At 36.6% G+C, this 24,452-nt stretch overlaps 1 protein-coding gene across 12 annotated transcripts in view; it reads left to right on the top strand.

Moving 5' to 3' along the window:
• The window catches only part of ZMYM1 (zinc finger MYM-type containing 1), a 35,123-nt gene extending 14,104 nt beyond the window's left edge, over positions 1-21,019 (top strand). For 5 of the 12 annotated variants that reach the window (XM_030869778.2, XM_060307984.1, XM_060307975.1 and 2 more), the window contains 6 exons: positions 5,899-6,073; positions 6,163-6,375; positions 9,079-9,232; positions 10,120-10,257; positions 10,437-10,471; positions 10,826-14,327. In XM_030869778.2, the coding sequence (XP_030725638.1) occupies positions 5,899-6,073; positions 6,163-6,375; positions 9,079-9,232; positions 10,120-10,257; positions 10,437-10,471; positions 10,826-13,132 (3,022 nt within the window). In that variant the 3' untranslated portion in view covers positions 13,133-14,327. The other 7 variants (XM_070045554.1, XM_070045555.1, XM_070045553.1 and 4 more) reach the window with 7 other exon arrangements.
• The last annotated feature ends 3,433 nt before the right edge of the window (positions 21,020-24,452 follow it).

Genomic DNA, 24,452 nt, shown 5'->3' with positions numbered 1-24,452 from the left:
TTTTGCTAACGTTTTTACATATGTAAAGCAATTTAGATGAGAAGAAGGGAAGTAGTAGTGATTTCATAATGTCCAGAACTTTGAACACTACACTAAGATGTCTAAAGGATCAGTGCTTTGAGAGTCCCATAGTATTATAATTCTGGTTTGTTAGCACTCATTAAATGCTAGTGTTAAGTTTAAATGTCTTTGTTTCAGAACAAGAAAACGCATAGGCTACCAGTTTTGCCAGTAAATATAAATTCCTTTCAGATAATATCTTGTTTTGGAATCAGATTGCCACAATTTGAATCTTGCTTCCTCAATTTACATTTTGCTACTCTATGTGATCCCTGAGCCACTATACAGCATCATCATTTGGGAGCTTGTTAAAAATGCAGAATCTCAGGTGTCACCCAGGCCTATTGAATCAGAACTACATTTATCCCCAAATGATTCATATACGTGCTAAAGTTCGAAAAGCATTGAGAACTTCTTTTTTAGTATTCCCATCTATTTTGTTAAATGTATGTAAGAATTTTGATCATTAAATAATATATTTAAGTGATCAAAATAATATTTGCATGTAATAAGAACCCAGTAAATGTTGGCTGTCACTATTATTCTCTTAACAAACTCACATACCCTTTATACTGGTTGCTTCAGCTCCTCATTTGGCTGCTGCTTCAGGAGTTAACCTTTGCTTCAAGTCTTCCTCCCCAGAACTCTACTTACCTTTCTTTTGTGCTTTGTAAACCCTTTAACACTATACTTTGTCCTTTTTCTTTTTTGCTGTGAGCTGTATGGCACTCTCTTCAGCATGCTTTCTTTCTCTGCAGAGTCATAAAACTGGAAGGGACCTTAGAGATCATCCAGTCCAAATATTTTCTTTTGGTTTTGAGGAAACTGAGGCTCTGAGAAGTTAAAGTATCATGTTGCTGTGTTTGGAGTTTACCCATTATACATCTTCAGCGGAGCTCCCAGACAGATGACAGATTGAAAAGGCTGAAGCAGGAAAGATTTAGTGTGTAAGTTGTTCTCTAAGGCAAAGAAATCCAATATGAACAAAACATGAAATAAGTTTTACTTCCTTTGGAATAAAAATGTTTTGATAGAAAATACTATTTTATAGGTTGGTGGAAATGTGGTACAGTGATGCGTAGGCTGCGAGAGGCTGTCCATTGTTCAGAGTAACCTTTACTGTTTTCAGAACTTTTTACTGTACATTCATTAGCCTCTTGTATTAGTTATGTAGTTCTCAAGATTTTAGCTAATTATCAGTTGAGGTTTTTGATGAGGTTTTTTTTTTAATAGTGATTTTAAATCTGTTCTGAGTCGCTATAGGTTTTTTTTTTAATTGAAGTATAGTTGATTTACAATGTTGTGTTAGAGTCAATGTAGTTTTTACTATGGTTCATGAACCAAATGAAAGATAACTTTGAAAATGACATTTAAAGTCATGTTAGAAAGATAAGACTGTTCTTTTGAGAGCTATGTATTTAAGTGTATTTCTGTACTTCTGTATCCCAATTGAAGCTAACCAGAGGTCCTGAAAGAAATTAGTGGAGTTTAAAATAGGCCTATGCACTAATGATGTAACACTTACTTGTAAGAAAGTTGTTCAGACCTATGCTCAGCCTTTGGTTAAGCTAATTTTAGGCACTTTTAACAAAATTCATTTTTGATTTTTTTTTCTTTAAATAAGGCCTTAGTAGATTAGAAGCTAGCAATCTAATATGCTAATAGCAGTATAAGCCAATAAGCATTTTCAGACTTCAGTGCTTCTGCCAGTGCTATTTCTTCTGCCTTCCTTCCCATCTGGCTAATTTCTTACTATCTTAAAGGTCTGCCTCAAATATCTGTACCCTTTGTCTATTCCCATACCATTCCTTCCTCTTATTCCCCCCAGCCACCCAGATAATTGTTCCATGGTCTGTGTTTCCATAGTGTTCATAACTCCCAAAACATTGATTGTAAAATTAATGTTATTAAAGAATTGATAATGCTACAGTTAGACTATGAACCTCTTGACATTAGGGACCAGATTATACGCATTTTTATGTCCCCAAGGCCTAAACACTGCTTGGCACACAGTGAATCCTAGAAAAAAATTTGTCACAACTCAGATACTGCATGTAGAGCTACATCTTAAGCCAGTAAAATGACTGGTGTTGTGATAATGAAAATTAACCTGTAATTTTGGTGCTGTTTAAGGAGGCAGAAAGATTATAGTACAGATAGTCCCTAACTTACAATTGTTCTACATAATGATTTTTCAACTTTACAGCAGTGCTAAAGCGATACACATTCAGTAGAAACCTACTTCGAATTTTGAATTTTGTTCTTTTGCTGGGCTAGTATGATAGTATGCAGTATGATATTCTCATGATGCCGGGCAGCGGCAGTGAGCCCCACCTCCCAGTCAGCCACGTGATCACAAGGGTAAACAACCCATACACTTAAAATCATTCTGTACAACCATTCTGTTTTTCATGTTCAGTACCATATTCAGTAAACCACATGATATGTTCATCACTTTATTATAAAACAGGCTTTGTGTTAGATGATTTTACGCAAGTGTAAGCTAAGGTAAGTGTTCTGAGCACCTTTAAGGTAGACTAGGCTAAGCTATGGTGTTCTGTAGGTTAGGTGTATTAAATGCGTCTTTGACTTATGATATTTTCAATTTAAGATGGGTTTATCTGGACATAACCCCATTGTAAGTCAAGGAAGATTTGTACACTAAAAATTTGTAAATATTGAGGTTTAAAATAGTGTTGATTTCAGGAGTATTTCATCTGGAAAACTATTATCCTGAAAGATTGATATTCTGAGGGATCTAGGTAGCCAGATATCTTGGTATTTCCTGTAGTAGCAGTTCTCACATTTTCTGGTTTCTGGACCCCTTTACAATCTTAAAAATTTTTGAAGACCCAAAGAACTTTAGTTTTTTTTTTTTTTTTTTTTTTTTTTTTTTTTTTTTGCGGTACGCGGGCCTCTCACTGTTGTGGCCTCTCCCATTGCGGAGCAATGGCTCTGGACGCGCAGGCTCAGCGACCATGGCTCACAGGCGCAGCCGCTCCTCGGCATGTGGGATCTTCCTGGACCGGGGCACGAACCCGTGTCCCCTGCATCGGCAGGCAGACTCTCAACCACTGTGCCACCAGGGAAGCCCAGAACTTTAGTTTATGTAGCTTACATCTACCTATACATATATTGTGTTAGAAATTAAAACTGAGGAATTTTTAACTATTAACTCATTTAAAAGTAATAAACTCTGCATGTTGACCTAATTTTTTTTTTTTGAATAATAGCGTTTTTTAAAATTTAGGAGAAATTTTAAGAAAAATTTAGTGAGCACTGTTTTATTAGTTTTGCAAACTGCTTTACTGTCTGGCCGGGTTCTCATATCTGCTTCTGCATTCACTTGGTTATAAAATGTTGTTTTGGTTGAAGTATGAAGAAAAGCTGACCTTACAAATAAGTATTTGGAAAAGGGAGGAGTGTTTTAATAGCATTTCATATAATTGTGGAAGTTCTTTGATACTACAATTTTCTTAAAGGATACTACAGTTTCTTAAAGGTTAGTTACAATGTAGAATCTGAAGCCATATCAATGAATTTTTTGTACTGTCACGTTAAAATTTATTGGTCTAGGGCTTCCCTGGTGGCGCAATGTTTGAGAGTCCGCCTGCCGATGCAGGGGACACAGGTTTGTGCCCCGGTCTGGGAAGATCCCACTGCCATGGAGCAGCTAGGCCTGTGAGCCATGGCCGCTGAGCCTGCGCGTCCGGAGGCTGTGCTCCGCAACGGGAGAGGCCACAACAGTGAGAGGCCCGCGTAACGCAAAAAAAAAAAAAAAAAAAAAAAATGTATTGGTCTATTTGTACTTTGAATTGTTCTTCTACCCACAACTGATTTTTGCTTCATGCTATCATCATTTGGAAAATATTGATTCCCTGAGGTATGCAGATCTAAATGTCGTGTTTCATTATGCAATATTTTAAAAATCACATTTTAGAAAATATCACTAATCTCACTAAGAAAGTCTACGTATTAGGAAGCTATCAAGCTGGAGGTTTTCCAAAATTCTAATTTTCAGTGAAAGCTCATATTTTATCATTGGCAATAACTACTGCCAGTTGTTTTCCTTGAGGTAACAGTCTTACTTTATTCATTTTTGAGAAAATATCTGCCAGATACCTACTTCTGGTTAATAGTTTCCCTGATAGTCATTCTTTGAAATAAATAGGTATTCCATGAAAAAAGTAGCTAACTCAGTTATTTATTTGTTTGTTTGTTTATGGCTGCGTTGGGTCTTTGTTGCTGTGCGTGGGCTTTCTCTAGTTGTGGCGAGCAGGGGCTACTCGGGGGCTTCTCTTTGCGGTGGCTTCTCTTGTTGCAGAGCACGGGCTCTAGGCACTTGGGCTTCAGTAGCTGTGGCATGTGGGTTCTAGAGCACAGGCTCAGTAGTTGTGGCACACAGACTTAGTTGCTCCGTGGCATGTGGGATCTTCCCGGACCAGGGCTCGAACCCATGTCCCCTACTTTGGCAGTCAGATTCTTAACCACTATGCCACCAGGGAGGTCCCCTAACTCAGGTTTTAACTCTTAACATTCCTACATGAGATTTTTCTTGAAACAACCATCATACTTTGGTGTGCAGGAGAAATAATTTATGCCTACGTCCCATTTCATCTCACAGAATCTTAAAAAGATGTACTGAAGGATTGAGTTTTAATAAAGTAAATAACTTACAACAAATTCATGGTTGTGAATAGTGCGAATACGGGTACCTTTTGGCGTCACTGCCTTGATTTATGCTAAATAAGGCTCTGGCAGTTTTACCCACCATCGCTTTTTTTTTCCTCCCTATTTATTGAGGTGAAATTCTTATAACAAAAACCATTTCAGTACCTTTTAGTACATTTACAGTATTGTACAACTACCACCTCTATCTAGTTCCAAAACATTTCTATCATCCCAAAGTAAAATGCCTTATCTGTTAAGGAGTTTCTCCCCATTCCCCTATCTTCACTCCCCTCAACCCCTGGCAACCACCAATCTGCATTCTATCTATGGATTTATCTATTATGAATATTTTATATAGACGGAATCACAACTTGTGACCTTTTATGTCTGGCTTCTTTCCCTTAGCATAGTGTTTTCAAGATTCATTCATGTTGTGGCATGTGTATCAGTACTTCATTCTTTTTTTTTATAGCCGAATAATATACCACAATTTGTTTATCCGTTCATTTGTTGATGAACATTTAGGCTGTTGCTATCTGTTGTAACTGTTAGGAACCCTTGTGTATATGTACTTTTTTGAGTACTTTTTTTCAGTTCTTTGGCGTATATACCTAGGAGTGGAATTGCAGGGGCCCACCGTTGCTTTTGCACCATCTGTTCAAATGTCAACACAGTGAAAAAGGCAAATAACATGTTAATATTATGAAAATAGTTTTGATCCTGTGGACCTCCTGAAAGTATCTGGAGAATCCCCAGGAATTTGTAGATCAAACTTCTAAATCCTCTGTCTTGTAGATTCCAAAGTTTGTCAGGTATGAATATGTGATTTCTCGTCATCACTCTATAATCACTAGCACCAACTAATACAGGCAAGGTAATCCTCAAACTGTACTATCAGATGTGTTTATAATCCTTAACGTTATAGATGAAGAAATTAACATTTAGGGAATATAAATGACTTAATCACTGTTACTTAATGTAAGTGATAGAACTAGATACCAAATTCAGGTTTTCTTATTTCAAGGCTGATGTTCCTACTATTTCACAGTTCTTCAGGTAAATGAAACAACAGGGGAGAGGGTTATTTAAGGGAGTGATTTAGCTTATGAAAAGAAAGAAATAATTGTGGTAAAAGAGTTTAATGGTACCCTTGTTATTTATTTTTAGAGACATTGTAAATCTAAAGGATGTGATCAGTATGCAGCTGGAAGATACTACCACTAGCAAAACTTTTTGCAGCCAATCTTGTCTTTCATCATATGAAGAAAAAAGAAAACCATTTGATACCATATGTACTAATAGCATTCCAGCCAAGTGCAGCATGTGTCAGAAGACTACTGTTGTAAGTTGCAATATTTCTTAACCTTGAGGGACTCTGATTATTCTGCTTAAATATCAGAGTTTTTACTAAGTCTTTTTTTTAAATCCTAGATTCAGTATGAAGTAAAATACCAGAACATGAAACGTAGTCTTTGCAGTAATGCCTGTTTTTCAAAGTTTCACTCTGCTAACAACCTCATCATGAACTGTTGTGAGAACTGTGGAGCTTACTGTTCCACTAGCTCTAGTCTGTTCCATATACTTCACATGGAAGCACAGTCTCATTACTTTAATAGTTCAAAGCGTATTACAGCATATAAGCAGGTATGAATAAAGATCTATTGCATAAAGTGAGGACCAACCACTCCATTTGAATTTGATTGCATAAGACTCAAATGAAAAATGGAAGGTTGAGTTCCTTCCATTAGTTGGCTTGTGAATGTTTCCACTTTAGGAAACTGGCGGTATAGATATTAGTACCATTGGGAATATTTTTCGTTGGTAAGATGATGAAGGAGATGATATAAAAGACTTCTGACAGTTGTTTTTCACATAACAATTCATGATAAATGCTGCATGGAGATTTTCCTAAAGAATCTCAGGGTGATGATCTTGTCTTGAAGAAAAGGCAATCAGAGGGAAGCTTATTTATAAGTTAGATAGCAAGCATAACAATAGTCTATTGGTCAGTAGGACTCAACCACAGAAATGTTTTTTATTTTTTAATTCCATGTATTTCTTACACCTAAGCAAGGTTAAGATAAATCAAGAATGTCACATGCTTTTTTCTGAATCAGGAGTCCTAGTAGGCAATAAACGAATGAGAAATAATCCCCTATTTCTGATAGGAGAGCCTTGGATGGGTGGCTCTGAGAGCAGAGAAGCTGGCCCTGCTTTGCAGGACTAAGTGAGCTGAACACAATAGTGGTCTGAGCCCCTTTCCTGAGGTGGACTGTCCCATGTCTTGCTTGTTCTGGTGACGCTTTGAGACCCAATTGTATCCCTATAAATTCTTCCTTAAAAACAAGCAACTGAAGATGGGAGTCTTAACAAGCCACAGTTCAAATAGGTCATTTGTGAGCCACAGCTTTTCTATGACAGAATGCCCACACCATGAGAGTACCCTGCCTTGGGACCAGAAATGGGAGAACAGAGAGCATAGAACCCTTTGTCTGAAAGCAGTTAATGCCATTCCTTCTTTTCTTTCTTTACCCCTCACACTCAATAAATAGACCTTCTCCTGTTTTTAAGAGCCTGTATTTGAGTACTCAGTTATTCCGCATATGTGATGGGGCACGGCTTATTTGGCTAGATGAGTTAAGAAGCACCACCTAACACTATGCCCTGCTGCATTTAAGATATTGTGTGATTGTGATAATGTAGAAAATCCATATTGTTAGTGAACTGTAATCAAGAATTAGATTCCCCGGCGGTCCAGTGGCTGGGACTCTGCGCTTTTACTGACAAGGGCCTGGGTTCAGTCCCTGGTCAGGGAACTAGGATCCTGCAAGCTGCACAGCGTGGCCAAAAAAAAAAAAAAAAATTAGTAAAGCACTCAAACTTATGAGTCCAAAAATGCAAAAATGGGGTGGCTTTTTATTTTAAAAAGTTGATTGGTATAATTGTAATTATTTTGGCCACATCTTTTTAAAAATTAATTAACTTATTTATTTATTTATTGCTGCGTTGGGTCTTCACTGCCACATGTGGGCTTTCTCTAGTTACAGTGAGCGGGGGCTACTCACTGCACGTTGTGGTGTGCGGGCTTCTCATTGCGGTGGCTTCTCTTGTTGCGGAGCATGGGCTCTAGGCACGTGGGCTTCAGTAGGTGTGGCACGCAGGCTCAGTAGTTGTGGCGCGTGGGCTTAGTTGCTCTGCAGCATGTGGGATCTTCCCAGACCAGGACTTGAACTGTGTCCCCTGCATTGGCAGGCGGATTCTTAACCACTGCACCACCAGGGAAGCCCCCAAAATTCTTAAAAGTATAAATTTCTGGGTCAACATACAGGGATACTTTAAATATTGATAGATATTAATGTTTTGTGAATCTTCTCAACCACTGTGCCACCAGGGAAGTCCCTGGCCATATCTTCTTACTAGAGTACATTAGCTAAGTATTAGCTTTCCCACATGAGTAATAAATTAGTTATAAATTATACCACTACTGTTGGTTAATGTAAACATTGGTGAGTTGTTATATTTCGTAAAATATGAAAATTCCTACTAATAAGGGACAAAAATAGTAATTTTCAAAATTACACTCTACTTTTTGTTTCATTGTTCCTTTGCCAATATCCCATTCTTTCCCAGAAAAAGAAAATCTGTGTAAGATATTTTCATTTGTCTTTGCACTTTGTGTACCCCTAAAAGCTGTTCCATTTCATCATTGTCGTTAGTGTTAACTTAGTATTAAGTCCAGGAATGATGGCTCCTGTTTCACCCGGAAGAGTAGGTGGTGAACCTCCCCATTTTCTATCCTTTTCCTTTGCAACCTTACTGCTTACAGAATGCACTATGTTCTGTACCTCTTACTGCTTGTGTGCTGCTTTTTTACAACGTGCTTGAATTTTCACCATGAAGTTAGGCTAGCAAAACAGTGTTTCCCACAGCATCTTGTAATGTGTGTTAGGCACCCTTTTTTGGCTCCTCCTTAGCACTAGTAAAAGGCTTTCCTTAGTTGATGCGCAAGTTGGCATTAAAGACAGACCTGTAATTATAAGACTTTTGTTGATTTGTCCAGTTGGCTTTAGTTGCCTGGGATGATGAACATCTTTTATGACCACTTTCTTCATTGCTTGCATATGTATTGTTATAGCTATTAATATACCTGACAAACAATACAAATAGTTACCTAATAGATTGATCAGTTTCCTTCATTTTAGTCATTACAATCTATAAGTGCCTTTTTTCTGTTTTTAAGAAAATACAAAAATATGACTTCATTATTATTATAATATTTCAACTAAGCAATGGTTGTGAGCATATGTCATATACCAGGAATATGAATATTATTTTACTCTCTAACAGAAACCAGCCAAAACACTTACATCTGTTCTTTGCAAATCACTGAAACCCTCAGACGAAATGATTGAGACTACCAATGACTCGGGGAAGACAGAGCTTTTCTGCTCTGTTCATTGTTTCTCTGCTTACAGTAAAGCTAAGATGGAATCTTCTACAGGTACTATTTTTTTTAGCAGTTACCAGAGATTTAGTAACTGTTGAAGAATATTACTGCTTTCCTTTAATTTATAACCTTGATTCATTTCTAAATTAAACTGACTTAAAAGTCAAAACAATCTAAAACTTGTTTCAAAGAACAGTTTCCAGTATTTTTGCATAAAAGGAAGGCTACTTCATCACCAGAGATTTAATATTTATTTGTAAAGATTGTCATATTAGAATATAGAATCTTCTAGTTAGCCCTGCTTTGTAAAAACAAGGCTATTAGTTACATTTTTCACATGGAGTAGAGCTAGTCGGAAATACTTTGATGTTCACTAATAGAAAGGGACAGAGAATCCAGAGCCAACTGTGTATTCTATCAAAGAGCCTCATATAGGACCAGTGGTGCTAATTTCATAGACGGTGGAATGAATGATTCCCCTGGGGCTTGTGCATCATGCAGACTGGCTTATTATAGAAAGCTCTTTAATACTAGCTTAGACACCAACTCAGCTCCATTCATATTGAGTTTATGAATCCTGGAATGGTTAGAAATGATACCCATTAGGAGATTCTCTAGCAATGTTCTTCATGGGTAATTTCACAGTAAAGATTTGCTTGACAGTTCAAGCAAATAGTATAAAAGGACTGATAAACTGCGTGCAAAGGTAAAAGATATAAAATGATGGGAAATGTAAATTATCTGTTTAATGTTGATATTAATCTTATCCTAAAGAACCTGGATATTCCTAAGCCCTAATAAAAATTACTCCAGTACCCACTAATACTTAAAGCAATTATTGATAGATATTTGCGTTATTCGTTGAAACACTTGTAATTAAACAGTGCTTTCTGACTGATTGATTCTGCCTGGTTTATAAGATACCATTTAATTTTTATCAGTAAATGTTTCCATGGTGCATGATGCTTCAACAGATCTCCTTTCTCCGAAGAAAGATACAACTCCAGTTATAAGCAATATAGTGTCATTGGCAGATACTCATGAAGCCCTGCCCGTCATGAACTCTGATGTATTACAAGGTAAAAATTGATGTGACATTCTTTGACATATACACTGTTTTGCCATACTTGATTAGAATATAGAATCTGTCTTTAAGTTTTCTTTTGGTTGCCTAATATGAAATAAGCAATTATATAGTTAATGATGCTATTTTATAGATTATGGTATAAGATCTAGAATTTATGCTTTATTTTAACAGGTACAGTTTCTTCAGTAACAGCAAATGTTGAGGATGTAAGTTTTATTCTTAATTGTTTTTGATACTATCTTTTTTAAGCTTTCTTTTATAAACATATTGTGCATGTGTGTATTTGAGCATATTCATTCCTGATTTGATCATAGAGCTCAAAAATGTAGAGCAATAAACACCTTTTGTTATTCACGTTCAGTTTCCCAAATCTCAAGTTTGACTTGAAATTATTAATAAGAATACTAAGTTATAAATAATTGTTAATGTTTCCCCCTAGTGGAGCTCATACTGTTACTCACCCATTGATTTTTTTTGTTATTAGAATGGATATGTTCGATATTTTAATTGATTATTTGAAAACTGTTCAAAGAAATGTTATTTTGTCATTTTCTCCCAAGATTTCTAAGACTTCACCCAGTGAATCAAGTAATGGTGTTGCTAATAGTAATGTGGAACAGCCAAGCCTTGCACCATCTTCATCAGTACTCAGTCAGCATACAACTGGCTCCAGTGTAGAAGTACAAAAAGATCATGTGTCAAACCAAGATGCTACAAACAGTATGAAATCCATGAAAATAAGAGATGGACTACGTCACCCAAAATTTACATCCAAAGTACAAAAAGTTAAAGGTAAATCACGAAGTATTAAAAAATCTTGGTGTTCAAATTTCCAGCAATTAGAAAACAGTATTAAAAAGGATGTGATATTCTGTTATTCGTGTCAGTTGTTCTGCCAAAAAAAATTTAGCTATGGAGGAGAGTCATTTGCAGCCCAAGGAATTTCCAATTGGAAAAAAACTCTGGAAAAATTCAGAAAGCATGAAAAAAGTGAAATGCATTCAAAGTCATTGCAATTTTGGAGGGAATACCAGTTTTGTGATGAAGCCGTTAATGACAGTTTATCTAATCATTCAAAACAGATTGAGGGAAATAAAAAGTACCTAAAGCTTATAATTGAAAATATTTTATTTCTTGGAAAGCAGTGTTTACTCTTAAGAGGAAATGACCAGTCTGTTTCATCTGTGAATAAAGGCAATTTTTTAGAATTGTTAGAAATCCGAGCAAAAGATAAAGGAGAAGAAATATTTCGACTTACGAATTCACAAGTTGACTTCTACAATAGTACACAAATTCAAAATGATATTATTGAAATAATAAAGACTGAAATGTTACAAGATATTGTAAATGAGATCAATGTCTCCTCAGCTTTTTCAATAATATGTGATGAAACAACTGATAGTGCCACTAAAGGGCAATTCTCTATTTGTGTAAGATACCCACAGAAAACATCAAAGGCTATATTAATTAAAGAAAGATTTTTGGGTTTCATAGATGTTGAAGAGATGACTGGGACCAACTTACACAGGAGTATTAAAACTTACCTGCAGCAAATTGGAGTTGATTTGGATAAAATACGAGGCCAGGCCTATGATAGCACCAGTAACTGGAGGGGAAAATTTAATAAAATTGCAGCAGAATTCAAGAAGGAAGAGCCAAGAGCTTTATACCTGCATTGTTATGCACATTTTTTGGATTTGGCGGTGATTAGGTTTTGCAAAGAAGTAAAAGAGCTCCGAAGTGCTCTAAATACTCTCAGTTCTTTGTTCAACACTATTCATGGGGAAATGTCTGTAAATTTTCAAAACATTTATAAGCTAAGTCAAAACAAAACATGCAAAAAACATACATCACAATCATGTTGGACAGTCCATGATCGTACGTTACTATCTGTGATTGAGGGTCTTCCAGAGGTTATTGAAACACTGGAAGTTCTCTCAAGCCATTCTTCAAACACAAGTTTAGCTGATGAATTGAGTGATTTGTTGGCATTGGTTTCCAAATTTGAATTTATCTTTTGTTTGAAATTTCTTTATCGAGTACTAAGTGTTACAGGAATTCTTTCCAAAGAGCTTCAAAGTGAAACCATAGACATTTTTTCTTTGTCTTCAAAAATAGAAGCAATTTTGGAATGTTTATCATCTGAAAGAAATGATACTTATTTCAAAACTATCTGGGATGGAGCAGAGGAAGTATGTCAAAAAATAACCTGTAAAGGTTTTGAAGTTGAAAGGCCTTCATTTCAGAAAAGAAGAAAAATTCAGAAAACAATAGATACTAGCAATTCAGACAGTATGTTTTTTCCTACCTCAACAGAAGAACAATATAAAATTAATATTTATTACCAAGGCTTGGATACTATATTACAAAATTTAAAATTGTGTTTTTCAGAGTTTGATTATTGTAAAATGAAGCAGATTTCAGAACTGTTACTTAAATGGAATGAACCGTTAAATGAAGCAACAGCTAAAGATGTCCAAGAATTTTATAAACTTGATGCAGACATCATCCCAGAACTTAGATTTTATCGGCAATATGCAAAGCTCAACTTTGTCCTAGATTATGATTGCATCAGCTTCAGCAATCTTGGCCATTTGTTTATTCAGCATGGTCTTCACAATAATATTCCTTGCATATCAGTGCTATTATATATTGCTTTGTCTTGGCCAGTTACTTCAGCAAGTGTTGAAAATTCATTTTCTACACTGTCTCGTCTTAAAACATATTTATGTCATACCAGGGGACAAGAAAAGCTTAGTGGCTTAGCCCTAATGGCTGTTGAGCAGGAATTGGTAAATAAACTGATGGAACCTGAAAGACTCAATGGAACTGTGGAAAAGTTTATCCTACAGGTGAAAGAAATATAAAACTTGCTAACTTGAATTTACCTGAAAGAATTTTGTATTTCTGTTGGCTATCAGTTTTTATTTCAAATTTTTGTCTTTTAAGAAAAGAAGTTTTTTCATCAGAACATGTAACATTCATTTGGTTCAAAATTCATGACACAGAATGATATACAGTGAAAAGTTTCCTTCCCTTTTTTAGTACCCAGTTTCCCCTCCCAGAAGTATTAACTGTTTTTTAAATATCCTTCTGGAGATACTTAATCATAAATGTACTGTGCAGTGCACATTGTTCTTCAGCTTGCCGTTTTCACTTAACATGATTTTTTGAGATTGTCCCATATCAGTACATAGAGTTTCTTGATTCTTTTTTTAATAACTGCGTAAGATTTAATTGTATGGATGTACCATAATATATTGGAGCAGTCCCTACTGACAAACATTTTCTTTCCAGTCTCTTACTCTTGCAAATAATGCTGCATTTAATAACCGTGTACATAGGTCATGTTGCACATTAGTGAGTTGCTGTGAGAAAAAATTTTAAACTGAAGTTATTAGGTCAGAAGATTTGTACATTTTTATTTTTCGTAGATATTGGCAAATTGCTTTCTATAAGGATTGTATGATTTTATACTCCCACCAACGTGTGAGAGTTTCTATTTCCTCGAATCTTTATAAAGTATTAACAAACATTTTGATCTTTGCCAGTCTGTTGAATAATGATATGTTAATCTCTGTGGAGATTAAATCTCAATAGAATTTTTTATTTTCACTTAAAAATAAGGTTGCGTATCTGCTTGAGCCATTTGTATTTCCTTTTCTGTGAAACCTCATATATTAAACATTAAAACTCTAAATATTGCTGTGGTTTTGGTTGACTTAGCTGGGTGACACAATAGGAATTCCTAATCTACTTTATGAAAATATGACTAATTTTCAAATAATTCTGAAAGAAAGAACTCTTTCTGTCTTAACACTTTAGAAAAGTTTAGATAACAAGGGAAATGTGTTCCTCAGAGATTTGAAAGAATTTAGTGGTAGATATATCTGAGGCTGGTTTTCTTTTATAACTTGTAATTTTTCTAGAAAGAGCATCTATTTCATTGAGTCCTTCTTTCAAATGAATTTGCTTAGAGTTGTAGAAAGTATTCTCTTAATTTCTTCTATATACCTATACTTGCTTTCTTCATTGATCTTCTATACACATTTTCTTTCTTGATTAGGCCAAAACTAGTGATTTATTTTATTTAGTTGTTTTCCATACACATTCTTAGGTTTATTTATCAATCCTACTCTACTTTTTAATTATGGTTTATTTTTAACATAAAAATAAAAGAACGTAATAATTAACATTTAGTTCTATTAAATCCTAACATTTTGCCATGCTCCAGATTTTTATTTCAGAAATAAAATATTATAGATTGGGTTAAAGCTCCCTTGTAAATCTTTTCCTGATAATATTTCTGTTTTTCCACAGAGGCAATGATTATTTGGTGTGCATCATTCCATGCTTATATAATTTTATACTTAATACATAGCCTTGTTGCACATGATTGTAAACTTTATATAAAACTTTAAGTTGCATTGTGCTTATCTTTCTGCAATTTGCTTTCTTTCACTCAGTGTTGTTTGAGATTTATATGTGGATTTCTAGTTTGTTTATTCTAATTGCTGAATACCATTCCATTATATGAGTATACAAGTTCATCCTTTATTTATTTATTTATTTTGTGTGCGCGCTGAAATTTTTTTTTTTAACATCTTTATTGGAGTATAATTGCTTTACAGTGGTGTGTTTCTTTTGTATAACAAAGTAAATCAGCTATACATATACAGATATCCCTGTATCTCCTCCCTCTTGTGTCTCCCTCCCACCCTCTCTATACCACTCCTCTAGGGTGGACATCCTTTATTTAAATGGATATTTTACATGTCTGATTTTGCATTTTTATAATATTCCAGTGATCCTTTTTTTTATATAGTATGCACATTGAACAAATATTTATTGAGCAAGTACAATATACTAGATGCTATTCTAGCTGCTGGATATCCAGCAGAGAATAAAATAAGGCCTTGACTCCAATGAAACTTGGCTTTCTAATGTGGAAATCCAAGAAAGATATTAGAAGAGGTTGCTTACCAACTCTTCATGTAGATAGATAGATGATAATACAGAAAAGAATATTTGTATGCTTCATAGCATAAAAGATGAGGCTTTGCGAGCTGTGGCCACCTGAGGCTTTACCCTACTGGCCCACAAGTTGGGAAGGTCTGTTCTAAGGTACTTACTTAGAGGTGGACTTGATGGGCCAAGGCTATGTGCATCTTCCACTTTAATTAGACTTCTCAGTTATACCATTTTTCTACTCCCACCCACAGTATCTGTGTCTGTTGTTCCACATCCTTGCCAACATTTAATATGGTCATTTTACTCTTTTTAAAAAATTCATTGATTTCTACTTTAATAGAAGGCAGTTAATCTTTAGTATTCAATGCTTATTGCTTACATTTTCATTCTTTTCTGTTTGGTAATGAAAGTGCTTAACACTATGAACTTTCCTCTGAAGTGACATTTGCCTACCATGTGTTCTTCTCATTTTCATTATTTTCTAGCTATTCGCATTTGTGATTTCTATCTTACTGTGGAAGCAAGAGTTAATTTCAAGAGGTAGGGTGGGTTTTTTCCCTTTTTTTTTTTTTTACTTTTTTAATAGTCTACTATAAAGCCAGTAAAATAAGAGCTAGACCTGAAAAAGAAAAAAAGGATAACTACAGTAATTAAAACAGCTTTCCTGGGAATTCCCTGGTGGTCCAGTGGTTAGCATTCAGTGCTTCCACTGCTGGGGGCCTGGGTTCAATCCCTGGTCGGGGAACTAAGATCCTGCAAGTGTGGCCAAAAAAAAAAAAACACCAGCTTTCTTTGTTGAATACCTACTATGTAACCTAGTACTTTTCTCAGTGCTTTATGTTATTTCACTTCTCACAACCTATTATTTTATGGGAGAAACTAAGACACAGAGGTTAAAGATCACATAATTAGTAAACAGTGAATCTAGGATTTGTACCCAGGCAGTGTGACTCCATAGCTCATGCTTCTAATCACTGTGCTCTACTACCTTTTATATAAACTGTTATCACAGATATTCCTAAATAAAAAATTAACTACCAGAAGTACATTGAAGAATAGAAGATGACAGAAATAGCAGTGTATTTTTTTAATCTCCCAAATCCCTTCATAAAAGCAAAAACCCATGCATGGCATCTATAGCAAGTCTTGGTGACAAGGTATCCCCACAATCCCAAAATAAAATTAGATAGTGACAAACTCAAAAGCAACTGTAAAACCTGAGTAGTGCCATTTATCTGTATGGAAGGTCATGGATGAAAATCAGTGGGACGTCTGATGGCCTTGAGAATAGATCTCCCAAATCAACAGGTTTCCACTGGAAAGCATGGCTGGCCAATTTGAAAACTGCAGCCAAAAAGTGACCTGGAGATGCCAATTTGCAGGTGAGTTAAGGGGACTGTGCTAAATTCCAAATTTGTTGGAGTAATCTAGGTCCTTATGGGCTCTTGAAACTAACAAATGTAAGCTTCATTCCAAAACAGAACCCTTTCAAGGAGAAACTGCTGGCTGTATACACCAAATTCTGCAGGACAGGGACAATAGGGTCAAAGGAAAGACAGTGTATGGTGTGAAGTGAGGGAGAGAGGCAAAGGAAGCAGGTCTCAGAACTAGGTCATTTATTTTAGTCACTTTGTGAAAATAACAGTATTTCATGAACCTTGAAGACGGAAAAGTTAATTCTGTCTCAAAAGTACAGGTAAATGTTTCACTTAAAACTTAGCAACAGAAAAGAATTGTGAAATATACAAAATTATAAGAATAAAGAACAGTAAATCCTTACAAAACAAAAACCTGTTTCAAACCAAGCTAAAAGAAATTAAATGATAAAAGCTATAAAAGAACTATAAACAAGAATTAGAAAAACTCAGATGAGTGGATAAAAGAAAGGTTTAAAAAGATAAATGACAAGAATTCAGGAAAGCATTAGAAATTAAAAGAAATAAAAGTCACTGTAAAAGTGAAAACTAATCTAGAAGGAACTCAAAAGTGAATAAACAATGGATAATCCCTAAGAGAAATAGAGGGTGGAAATGGAAAGAAGGAAAATGTTTTAAATCAAGAGAAGAGTGATATCACATATTGAAAACCTGATATCCATATAAATAGAGTCTGCAAAGAAATCCAAAGCAATGGGAAAGAGCAAATACTAAAAACTATGTGCCAGTTATTATGCTATTTTCTATGCACCCACCCCTCTATACTCGGCTTTGTGGTGATCATTTCTGCTTTAGCAGGATTTATGTTAGCCTCTGCCAATAGGAGTCACTAGAGGGAGACTGCAAGTCTGAAGGAAAGGATTTGTTCCATCCTGTCTACTTTCTGTGAGCTTTATGTCTGCTTGTGGTTCTTGTGAGCATTATGCCAGCAATGCTGTTTTCATCCAGCACTTCCTTCCCTAGCAGCAGCTGAATGTGGTTGCAGTTTCTATTACACTTGCAGAAGCCTTATCGTCATGCTTCCTTCTGTCAGAGACACCTGCAGCCCCTCTTCAGGGATCTAGGTCTTAGGCCCAAGCTCAGAGACCAGCACCAGCATCATCCCTCCTCAGAGCTGTAACTTCCAGCTCCATGAGGCCCCTCTAAATTTAAATTCCTATCTCCTTTCTTTGTTCTCTCATCTCAGGATATTAGCTGCTACCTCCATGACATCTTGATGTTCTCTTTATCCTTTCAGTAACTTAGTTGACTTTATACTTAACGTGTTTTTACATTCTCTCTGTTCAGATAACTAGTATGGCTTCTGCTTCCTGACTGAACCCTGGCTGATGCACTGAATTCAAGAGAACTTGCTTGAAATTAGAAAGACTTTATGTATTGAAAAGACACACTGTGCACCTAGGAACACTGACCCAGGATGGTCAGTGCTGAGTAATGGCCTAAAAAAAGAATGAAAAAATTTTTAAAGGGTTTTTTGAAGAAAAAGTCCTTTGAGAGTCCATGCCAAAAAAAAAAAAAAAAAAGCAGGTATAGGGAAGGTAAATCCGATTATTTTCACACTTTTCCATAATGACACTCTATGCCAAAAGACAATGAAGTAATGTGAACTTAGGATTTTATATCCAACCAAATGGACTTTAAAGCGTAAGAGTCACAGGCTATCATCAATATGCAAATTCATGGAACATTGTTTCCATGACCCCTACCTGAGGAATGTATTAGAATAGGGTTCAGATAACCAGATTGACTGAGAGGCACTGATGTAGAGCATGGTAAAGTTTTGCAAGTATTAAATGACGAATAAAATTAAAATAGTACCTTGTTTAATTAATGCATCTAGGCAGTGATCATCATTGGCTGCTAACATCACTAATACAGCCAGACATTGTGTACTTCTAATAGACATATTCACCAGCTGAGATATGCATCCTTCTCAGAGGTCTGAATTTAAGGACTCTTCTTCCAGGCTTCTAAGTATTAATAATTCCAACTTCTCTTTTTTCTCCCAGTCCTAGCAGCTTCCTACAGTTGCTGCTGCTGTAATACCTTAGTGCTCTAGCCTTTCTAGTTCTATAGTTCAAACAACATGTGGTTCCAGTCTCCTGGCTGGACTTTGACTGATATAGCACTACCTATGAAGTAATCTTGCCAAATAATTTGATCTTGAATCTTATCAAGACCCTAGATCTAGCTGCATGTTTACTGGAAATACAGTGGGTCAGAGGAACATATTAAACAACATCAATGGGATTAACCAGCAAAATCCAAATGCTAGGAGACTGCACAGGATAAACAAAAAACTTTAACAAAAACTTACAAGGAAAACATAAGATGGCAGAGAATCCTATAGATTAAAGAAGTAGGAGTCATGTCAATGAATTGCAGTGTGTAAACCATGTTTAGATCTTTAAGCAACTGTGAACAATGGATATTTGTAATGACGTTGTGGTTATGTGTTTTTTTTTAAGTCACTTTTAGGGACTTCCCTGGTGGTGCAGTGGTTAAGAATCTGCCTGCCGATGCAGGGGACACAGGTTCGAGTCCTGGTCCGGGAAGATCCCACATGCCGCGGAGCAACTAAGCCCGTGCGCCACAACTAATGAGCCTGCGTTCTAGAGCCCACAAGCCACAACTACTGAGTCTGCGTGCCACAGCTACTGAAGCCCGCGTGCCTAGAGCCCATGCTCTGCACCAAAGAGAAACCACTGCAATGAGAAGCCAACACACCACAACGAAGAGTAGACCCCTTGCCACAACTAGAGAAAGCCCGGGTGCAGCAACGAAGACCCAACGCAGCCAATAAATAAAAAGTCACTTTTAGACAAAAATACTTCAGGAATTAGTGGATGAAATTACATGAAATCTAGGGCTTCAGAATAATAACGGGAGGGGGGGGAGTACTTGAGGGTCAAGATGAAACAAGATTGTCCGTGATTTCATAGTTGTTGAATCTAGGTGGTAGGTACATAGGGATTCATTGTATTGTTACTCAGCTTTCTTTTTTGGCTGCATTGGGTCTTCATTGCTGCGCACGGACTTTCTCTAATTGTGGTGAGCGGGGGCTACTCTTCATTGCGGTGAGCGGGCTTCTCCCTGTAGTGGCTTCTTTTGTTGCGGAGCATGGGGTTTTGGTGCACGGGCCTCAGTGGTTGTGGCTCACAGGCTCTAGAGCACAGGTTTAGTAGTTGTGGCGCACAGGCTTAGCTACTACGCGGCACGTGGCATCTTCCCGGACCAAGGCTCGAACCCGTGTCCCCTTCATTGGCAGGCGGATTCTTAACCACTGCGCCACCAGGGAAGTCCCTGTTACTGAGCTTTTACATGTGAAGTTTTCTATTATAAAAATTTTTTTAAGTGATGCACTATTACCCATTCCAGTTCATCTCAAGAATGTAAAGGTGTTTCAATATTAGGAAATTTATTTATGAAATGCAACAAAATATATCAAATTAAGAAAATGATATCAATATATACAATAAAAGCATTGATAAAGCTTTAACTTTTGTGCCTGATTTTTAAAACCTTGGTAAAATTAGAATTAAAGGTTTTTTCTGTTAACAATAAAATGTTGGTAATATATTTATTAATGTGTATGTATAGACCTAGACAATAGTATGTATAACATCATGCTTAAAGGTGAAATACTGGGAGCACTACCACAAAAGTATCAGAAACAAGACATAGATACTATCAACCATCTTATGTAACACTTTTAAATTAAGATATTTTTAGATAAAGTAGCAAGAAATAATACAGAAGGATCTCATATATCGTTCACCCAGCTTCCCCCTATGGTAACATCTTGCATAACTATAATACAGTATCACAACAGGAATTTAAACATTGATACCATCCACTGATCTTATTCAGATTCACCAGTTTTACATGTACTCGTGTACTTGTGTTTACTTTTATGCAGTTTTATCATGTATGGATTTATGTAATCACCACTATAGTCAAGATACGAAACAATTCCACCAACACAGTGCTCCCTTGTGATACTTTTATAAGTACACCAACCTTCCTCTCTCCCTTCTATCCCTAACCATTGGCAACTACTAATCTATACTCCATCTCTATAATTTTGTCTTTTCAAGAATGAATGGAATCATAGAGCATATAGCCTTTTGGGACTGCTTTTTTCACTCAGCATAATACCCTTAAAATCTACCCAAGTTGTTAACGTGTCTAAATAGTCCACTCCTGTTTGTCCCTGAATAATGTTATTGATGTACTTGTTTAACAGTTCACTATTTTTTTTTTTTTACAGTTCACGCTTTGAAGGACATTTGGATTGTTTCCAGTTTTAGACTATTACAAATAAAGCTGCTATGAACATTTGTATACATGATTTTTGTGTAAACATAAATTTTCATTTTTCTAGTCCAAATGCCCAGGAGTACCATTGCTGGTACAAACAAAAAAAACAAAAAAAAATTGCTGGTATAAAAAAAAAACAACCAAAAAAAATGCCAAACTATTTTCCAAAGTGGCTGTACCATTTTACATTCCACCAGCAATGTATGAGCGATCCAGATTCTCTACATCCCTTGCAACATTTGATGTTGTCACTACTTTTTATTTTAGCCATTCTGATAGGTGTGTAGTTATATCCCACTGGAGATTAGATGATAGACGATAGATGATGATAGATAGATATAGATATATATACCCCCATTAATTTGCATTTCTCTTAAGGTAATGATGTTGGGGATATTTCCATGTGGTTATTTGCCATCCTCTTTGGTGAAGAAGTTGGCCTCAGCTAGAAATATCGACAGTTCATCCATTATAACAGAAGAAAAAGAATATGTAGGTACAGGGACTTCCCTGGTGGTCCAGTGGGTAAGACTCTGCACTCCTCATGCAGGGGGCTGGGGTTCGATCCCTGGTCAGGGAATTGGATCCCACATGCATGCTGCAACTAAGAGTCCGCATGCTGCAACTATGAGCCCAGATGCCACAACTAAAGATCCTGCATGCCACAACGAAGATCCCACATGATGCAACTGGGACCCGGCACAGCCAAAATGAATAAGTACATTTTTTTTTTAAAAAAAAGGAAAATGTAGGTACAGATGTAGGTAGGTGGGGAGATATGACTGTAGAAGCTTGTGAAGGTTCTGAGTTTCTATTTTCTCAGTGAAACAGAAAAGGTCATCTTCTGAAAATGAGGATGAAAGAAGAGGCATTGGAGCTTTGAAGAAAGAGGATATGGCATGAAATAGAATTTAATAAAGACAAAAGTCGTGTGGTTGCTGGGCAGCAAAAAGGGATCCCTAGAGATCAGTAAGCAGACTTTAAAGACAGTCAATGTATATGGATTAGACAGAGAATTGGATTTTATCATGACTTTGATTTTTGCCAGATGAGTTCAATTAAGCAGAAGGCAGGCAGAGGAGTTAGAATGTATGCAATGCCAAATTAAACTTATCAGTATTAAGTATCTACCAGTTTCCCGAGTGCTTACCATCTACTAGGAACATTAAAAAGTAGCAAAGTATTGAAAGTAACCTTCTTATCTCAATCCATTCTTATATCTAGGAAATGGTGTTAACTCTTCATTCTGCTCCCTCTTTAGGCAGGCCAAATCTTCTAGGGAGATGGCAAGGGCAATAAGCACGCTGAAAAATGTTTCTAGATTACTACAATCCCAGGCCAGCTCACATGGGACAGTGGTAGAGAGCCTCCCTGTGAGCCTCCTTGCCCCTTTTCTTTAGTTCAAGGTTTTCTTCGTGCAGTGATACTTACAAAATAGCAAACAGTCAAAACAAGGTGGGTATACAATTACGTGCTTCATTAATTACAATGACATTACTTGAGCCCTCAGGAGAAGCAGCACAGCTCCAATACCCTGAAAGTTCTCCAACACGCATGTTTAAATTTATATATGCATACAAAACCAAAAGCCCTCTCTTCTTTTTCCCTTGTTTGACTCCACCTGAGTGTCCACCAGTATGTCTCTTGGTAGAAGTCTATACCAGTTCCATGGACTACCCACTTTCACGCCCCAGAGACCTTTGCTTTTACACCCATCTTGTTTTATTACCTTTATTAGTATCTGCTCAGTTCTTCCTTAATGCTAGTTATAATGTTAGTTGGTTTTCCTCCAAATATGTGGAAGGTATATTTTGCTTTTTAATCAAAAGTATGCCCCCCCCAAAAAAGTATGCCCCCCAAAATATATATATGTGTGCGTATAATCTATTGCTTCTGTTTCTCTGAAGAACCCTAAGATGTATATACTTATTCCACTAAATAAAATGAGTCCATAGAAAACCAAAGAAAATCTTTTCTTTAGGAAAAAAAAGAACTACTGAAACTCATATAAAGCAATGAAATTTAAAATATGACATCTATGTAGGAATGGATAGTTCACTGGGCCAGATATATAAAGAAATCTAGTATATGATGAAGACAGCTGAACTAGTGAAGGCAATTTTGATTATCAAGTGACCGAAGCAATTCTATAAAGCAGTGTTGGTAACTAGAGTCACCATGTTATACATTAGATCCTCAGACATTCATCTTATAGCTGAAAGTTTGAAGTGGTATTTCGGGGTTTTGATTTGCTTTTTTTGTTTGTTTTTGGCCAGACCGAGCAGCTTTTGGGATCTTAGTTCCACGACCAGGAATCAAACCCAGGACCCCTGCAGTGGAAGCTCAGAGTCCTAACCACTGGACCACCAGGGAATTCCCTGCACTTTCTTATTGACTAATGATGCCAAGCAACGTTTCATGTACTTAATTGGCATTGCTGTATACCTTCCTTGCAGAAATTTCTATTTAAATCCTTTGCCTATTTCTCAATTGGGTTTATTTTTCACATATTCTGGATACAAGTCCCTAACCAGTTATGATTTACAAATATTTTCTTCCATTCCATGAGTTTTCACTTTCTTGATGATGTCCTTTGAAGCAGTGATTAATTTTGGTAAATCCAATTTGCCTTTTTTGTTGTTCATGTTTTTGGTGTCATTTAATAATCTAAGTTTTATAATTTCATTCTTACATTTAGGCATTTCACTCTTTTTTAGTTAACTTTTGTATAGGTGTGAAGTAAGTGTCCATATGAAACTTAGAATCAGCGTTATCAATTTCAAGAAGTCAGCTGGAACATGGTAAATGAGTAAATTATTTTGGGGAATGCTACGTCAGTGAACACGGAATGTTTTTCTATTTGGATCTTTGTCTTTTTCCCCTCATTCCCTCTTACCTCAAGCACGTTTAGAACCCAACCCACTTTAGATGCAAAACATTACATGCCTGATAAACCATTTGTTAAAAATCTTGAGGACTGGGGCTTCCCTGGTGGTGCAGTGGTTGAGAGTCCGCCTGCCGATGCAGGGGACACGGGTTCGTGCCCCGGTCCGGGAAGATCCCACGTGCCGCGGAGCGGCTAGGCCGACGAGCTATGGCCGCTGAGCCTGCGCGTCCGGAGCCTGTGCTCCGCAACGGGAGAGGCCACAACAGAGAGGCCCGCATACCGCGAAAAAAAAAAAAAAAAATCTTTGAGGACTTGTTTTGAGCTTAAGCTCCCCACTCGACTCCCCAACACACTTAAAATACCAACTAATCAACATAGAACCCTGCTAGGCAGGGAATTTTTTATTTTTTTTTGGCTGCACTGGGTCTTGTGACATGCAGGATCTTTAGTTGCTGCATGCAAGCTCTTGGTTGTGGCACGTGGGATCTAGTTCCCCGAACAGGGATGGAAGCTGGGCCCCCTGCATTTGGGGTGCAGAGTCTTAGCCACTGGACCACCAGGTAAGCCCCTAGG

The sequence above is a fragment of the Globicephala melas genome, chromosome 1, assembly GCF_963455315.2.
Source record: "Globicephala melas chromosome 1, mGloMel1.2, whole genome shotgun sequence".
Taxonomy (NCBI): Eukaryota; Metazoa; Chordata; class Mammalia; order Artiodactyla; family Delphinidae; genus Globicephala; species Globicephala melas.
This window is presented reverse-complemented; position numbering and strand designations above follow the sequence as displayed.